This window comes from Trichinella spiralis (genome assembly GCF_000181795.1).
Source record: "Trichinella spiralis strain ISS 195 chromosome Unknown Scfld2, whole genome shotgun sequence".
Taxonomy (NCBI): domain Eukaryota; kingdom Metazoa; phylum Nematoda; class Enoplea; order Trichinellida; family Trichinellidae; genus Trichinella; species Trichinella spiralis.
Genome location: NW_003526941.1, coordinates 5,002,035 through 5,008,073, shown reverse-complemented (window position 1 = coordinate 5,008,073; position 6,039 = coordinate 5,002,035). Strand labels below are relative to the sequence as shown.

The window sequence follows — 6,039 nt, the reverse complement described above, 5'->3', positions numbered from 1 at the left end:
TTTTATGTCATAGTAGTCATTTAGATGGCTGGAAAATATTTGCCCCAGTAGACCATCAGTATTCTTTGTAATTGGTCGAGATATGTCAAAAGAATGTGGGGAAATCAGTAGTTCAGGATTTTTTAAATTCCTCAAATAACCAAACAATCTTACCCGAAGAGTATATGCCTTGGTCAATAGAAGTAAAAGGATATTGTCAAGGCAAATACTTTGGTTATCAGCGAATTACATGCCTAGGTTTCTTGGTAATCTCTAATAAAGAAAATGCCCATTCAGATGTCATACTTACCACGGCTAGTTGTCTTTTCAAGTGCATGCAGATTTCTTTCTTGTAAAACCTTTCACATATTGAATATTTAGGGAAACGAACTGCATTCGCTTTCATATTTTCAATCCAGTAAACAATGAAACAGTTAATGTAGCATTTTTTACGACAATGGCCAAATCATTCAAAGGAATGGATCACGATATAGCTTTATTATTTTTGCAAAGCCCGATTCAATTTAGCCGAAGAACATGGCCAATTTGTTTTTCAAGCATGATCAATTCAATAGCTGATTTCATGGATGACTGTATTTTTATTAGAAGAGTTCTATGGAAAAGTGGGATCTTGTTTAAATTCACTGTTGAATTCCTTATGCATAGCAACTTTTAGATCGTAAAAAGGCCATTTCAGTCAAACGTTGGCCAATTGGAAAATGTGAAGAATCGCAAAGCGGCGCAAAAACAATTTGCACTGAAGAAATGGCGGGAAATGATTCTGAATTACAACTCATGGAAAGTTCTTTCTTTACAAATTGAAATTTAAACAGCCATCTGCTGTCACTTTAGCTATGCGTTATAAAGCATTTGAGCTGCATTCTGATTTATGATGTACAAGTAATTGTGTTTAGGGAGATGGAGAAGCAGTTATGTGCAGGAAAGACCGTCGTTGGTTTCTGAAAAGCGTAGGCGGTACTTCATTGAGTGCTGATAAAAGCATGGTTAAAGTTTTTTCAAACGTCGACCATTTAGAAAAAGAAATAACGGATAGTGTGATTTATCATTCAGAAAACAGTTAAACTTTTAATGATTCACTTTACACCCTTATTAAATTTGAAGTAATTGTTTACATTTCTATCATTATCTTTCGAAAACAGTACTGAATGATGATAATTAGCAGCTATCCATAAAATTCACTGATTTAATGAAATGAATAGGAAATAAAATGAATACGTCTTAAACAGTTTACGATTTGCAGCAATGCAATAATAAAATTAATTTTTATAAACTTACGCTATTCATTTTGTATCAATAGGCGAATGCACTATGGTCGATGTTATTCCGTTATTCCTACTGCAAATAAGTAATAAGATAAAAGTTATACTTGGCAGTCACATGAAAGCTAGTCACGAGGGGTTTGCGACAGATGCTTGCTACTACAATCTGATATGTCGTTGGTTTCCACTATTTTGTTGACTATTTTCTTTACTCCATGATTGGTGGACAGTTGTTTACTAAATGTATATAGAATCTACCCGACCATTATTGTGCGCTTAGCTGCCTAGTCGGGGTCGATATTCGTTGTATAAATAAATGTTTTTATTAATTAATCAGTTACCTTGTTTTAGGCCATGTTATGCAAACATGTAGTAATCAACTATATACCAATCGACTATCAATTTAAAATAACCAATATCGTAGCTAGAATTAACGACCAATCAAAAACTAGCATCGACCAACAACGTGTAAACCATTTCCAGATTATATGATAAACTGCAATTTCAGAATAAAAGAGTTTAACATGTAAAAGTATTAAATGAGTATTTTGAAGAAATTTTCTGTTTTTTACTGAAAAATAATTTCACGAAAATTTTCATTGATAATTTGGCGTTCAAGTATTAATTTATTTTACTGTAGCAAATCATACTTTATCATCATTACCGTATAATTAGTAACATGAGTTTAGGTTTATAAATTAATTTAAAATTAAGTCCTAATTTTTTATTAAATTATTATTTGCATTTATCTACTTAAAATATTGTTCTAATCAGTAAGATTTATATTATTTAATCTTTAAAACATAAACTATTTTATGCTGCAAACATACTTGATTTTTATTCTATGCATTTTGCATTTCATGAAAAATTTTGTAATGCTTTTTTAAATTTACGATTAACTTTTGCCAGTATGACTGATTATTAGATTTAAATCAAAGTAAGTGTACTAAAATGAATGTATGCATTTATATTAAATGAGTAATAAATGAATATGAAAATTGCAGCGTTTGCTCATATTTTGGTTATCAGAAGCAGATTCACATGTATGTTGCATAATTTTAAACAGCATAAATGTCTCGTAAAATCTAATAATTTTTTTTAATGATAGTCAACATAATAAATCCTATCTATTTGATAATTTGAATTCACAAGTTAATATTTCCAGTTATTAAAATTTGGTTTTATTACATATAGACAATTTGTCTATGTGCAATCTGATTAAGAAATTTCCATCAACTAAATTTTCTTGATGATGGTATTAAGTTATAAAAATTAATAAAAAATTTTAAAGTGGTTTCATTATGTTTATATGATTATTAAGTAAGTAATTATTTCTGTCACATCATTATAAAGATAAGCAGGTAAGTACTTGAACGTGCAACTACAGTATACGTTCAGTCAGTTCCAATTATTGTTGTACTTTATGTTGTTGTGAGTGTTATGTTTCTGTGAAGCAAACATTTTGTTGTACATTTATATCTATTTATTTTCAAAAAATGCAAAAATTGGAACTTGCATTGAAGCATTTGCACAAGAGAATTGAAATTCTTGCCGATGGAAAGAATTCTACTATCCGCATGCACGGTGCGATATATTTGCGAAAGTTTTTTATTCTAATCTTTTCTGTTTTAGAATTGGGAGCATATCGAATTTTGCTACTGTGTTTTCTTGAGCGTAATCACTTCAATGACTTTTCATCTCTTATATTTTACCATTTAGGCCGACTGTTAAAGTTTGTTGATAGATTTAAGAAATATAAAAAATTTCTTTTACTTTTCAATTTAGAATTCCTGCGTCATGCAATCCTTTCAAACCTGACGTATCATCTGAAATGCATCATGCTGATTCCATATTGAAAGGGTAGATGATATGATATAGAAACCGCTTGAATAAACTCTTAACGTAACATTCTTCGAAAATTAAATACATATTTTAGGTGCTCTGAAGAACTTGACAATGAATTACCTGAAGAAGGAAATATGACTGATAATATTTTTGTGAGTGATAAGTGTCGCAATGCTTTACTGCATCAAGCTGAACATTTGCGTGATTGCTTGCACACTAATATGAAGATGAACAATTCTTTCAGCGATGAAATGCATCTTGATGAAAAAAATGCTCATCTTTTGTGCATCATTAGTGGTAAGCTTTTAAATAATTTTTAGTTAATTACTTATTTAATTTTTTTTAATTAATGGCTTCAACTGAAAAATTTTTTTTTGAATTTAACCATATCATTTTCAATTTCATGAAAATATTGGTTGACTTGTTAATAACTTTCGTGAAGTAGAATTCTATCCATACCAATTGTAGTGTTAATGTAAAGTAATTTTTATGATGTTTCATTACATTTGTTCTCAAACAGTATTAAATCACAGCTTATGGAGGAGGGCATAATGAAAAAATGAGACATTTAAAATCTTATTCAAAATCGTTTATTGATTTTCATGCAGGGTTTATTGTAAGGTAAATGATAATCAGGTTAGTATGATTCATGTAATTCATTGTAATAGATTTCTTTTATGTGGGCTGAATTGAACGTGCAATTTTACAAATCTTATGAGTTAAATTTATTTTATTAATAATAACAGTTTATTACTAACTGTATTTATCATATTGTTACCTTAGGCATTTCGAGTTCATTTCAAGAGCTGACTAATGAAAAAAATGGCATTACAGCAACTGTTTCCGATGTTACCGCTAATTCTGATTCTGTAGCGTCATCTAATGATTTACGAAAAAGTGGTGGGAAGCGGAAAACTGCTCAGCATGCTGAAGAAGAACCGTCATGTTTGGAGCGAAAGAGAGCGAAAATTCTGAATTTAAAGCAGCCGGTTAAAAACAAAAGAGCTGCTGATAATTTGGATCACCAGAATGCTTCTGATAATGCGAAATCATTGAAGACTACTAAATATGCAATTATGACTCGAAAACAGAATCGTGAAATTGGACAGTCTGCGCAAAAGAGCAGTAGTAAAGGGAACTCTTCTTCTGAGAATGAAAAAGATAAAATTACTGCTGTACCGAGAATGAATGTAACTCTGGAAATGAAGAAGAAGAAACGTAGGAAGAAGAAAGCGGGAAAAAGTAAAAATTCAAATAAAAAGGCGATTCCAACTTCTGCAAAACCGTTATCAACGGAAATACTGGAAGTGGGAAAGTCAGATTCCGCTGTCAGTCCTTTGGAAGATATTTCTGATAACAATAGAGTTACTGAAAATGAGTCACGAGCTAGTGAGTGCATTGTTTCTCCGGATCTGCTTCCATCAAATACTGATTCAGCATTACAAAATGAGTTACCCGAAAAGTTAGAGCAGCCACCTTTGCCATGTAATGTAGATTCTTCTGCTAATTGTGAAATTTCTCAGCAATCTGAGTATTCTGAAAGCATTATTCAGAAAGACAAGAATTCAGTTTTATTGTCAACAGAAAGTCCACAAAACACAGACTCTTCTAACACTGTTTTGGAATCAGCAATGGAGTTTGAGACGGTTCTTGAAAATGATTCAGTTTTTAAAGAATCTGAAAAATTAGACATTGTAAATGAACAAGCATCTGTTCCAGAAACTTTACCATCGATAGATGCACAGTCTGAACCTGCTCCATTGCAACATAGTACATCAATAGTGGAATGTTTAACCTCAGATGCTGCATCCTCTTCAATGATAAATGAGGGCAATTCTGAGCCTGTTGCAGCTGTCCAATCTTTATCAGGTTCATCTTCTTTCAGCACTTTAGAAATAATTGATCTTAGTTCTTATTCTGAAAGTGCTTCAGCATCAGATTCTGAGAAAAACATTGTAATTGACTTGACAGGTGATGATGAGGAATATATATGCAGTAATACACTATTCACAAATGCTGTCAACGAAACCAACAAAGAGACGAGCAAAATGAATACCGATGAAAATGAGCCCAAAGAAGTAGAAACTTTGCTACCTTCACCAAGTAAGTCTTTTCCATCAGCAGAAACTTCTTCAGCAGAACGTTTATATATTCTCATTTTGTTATTTTTGTTGATTACCTTTTTTTAGAAGCGGCTGCAGTTTGTGATAGAAATGAATTTGCTTCGACAGTAAACGGCAATTCATCTGATGTTAATGGTGATTTGAGAACAGAAGTCAACATTTCAGACAAGGAGCAAAATGCATTGGGAATTTCATCAGAAGCAGTTTTGGTGGAAAAGGTGCAAGTGTCTGCAGAGGAAGTGACTGCTCATGCTAAGGGTGGTGGTAATGCAGTGTTAAAAACCTCTGGAAATCAACCTCTATTATTTAAAAAGGTTGCTTTGTTGAAAACTGCGTTGCCTAAAATTGGACCGGATGGCAAACCTTTGATAATACGAAGTTATCGATTGTTGACGTCAAAATCTTCCGTGGGATGCGATAAATTAAGAAAAACCGCTGAATGTTCAGCAACTAATATACGCAAAAACGTTATGATAATTAAGAAGAACAGAGTTTGGGCAAAGGTTATGAAAAAAAATAGTCGTCATCTAACGCCAAATGTGTACAAAATGGATGGAGAAAAAAGAAAAATCATGTATGGACATGTGGCTGGCGGGCCTTTTATCTCACCTTTACGCTCAGGTGTGTGTAAAGGAGCAAAATGAAAAACAGCGACCGCGCACGGGGGCGAAGGGCTTAAATTTGGGCAAGGGGGAAGGAATGGAGACACTGTTTATAAATGTGGTAAATTGTAATAATTTAAATTTTGTAAATTTCCATCCACCGAATTACTACTTTTTTATGCGGTGGGGGACCCGTGTGTTAAACCTTTC

The 6,039-nt window shown here is 32.4% G+C and overlaps 1 protein-coding gene across 1 annotated transcript; it reads left to right on the top strand.

The window, feature by feature from the left end:
- The first annotated feature begins 164 nt into the window (after window positions 1–164).
- Window positions 165–5,871, top strand: Tsp_03618 (hypothetical protein). Its single transcript, XM_003379922.1, has 14 exons — window positions 165–310; window positions 361–589; window positions 656–781; window positions 894–989; window positions 1,611–1,727; window positions 2,264–2,302; window positions 2,551–2,579; window positions 2,783–2,862; window positions 2,892–2,991; window positions 3,045–3,119; window positions 3,196–3,305; window positions 3,349–3,401; window positions 3,851–5,246; window positions 5,294–5,871. The coding sequence occupies exons 1-14, from the start codon at window positions 165–167 to the stop codon at window positions 5,869–5,871; spliced, it is 3,174 nt and encodes a 1,057-aa protein (XP_003379970.1).
- The last annotated feature ends 168 nt before the right edge of the window (window positions 5,872–6,039 follow it).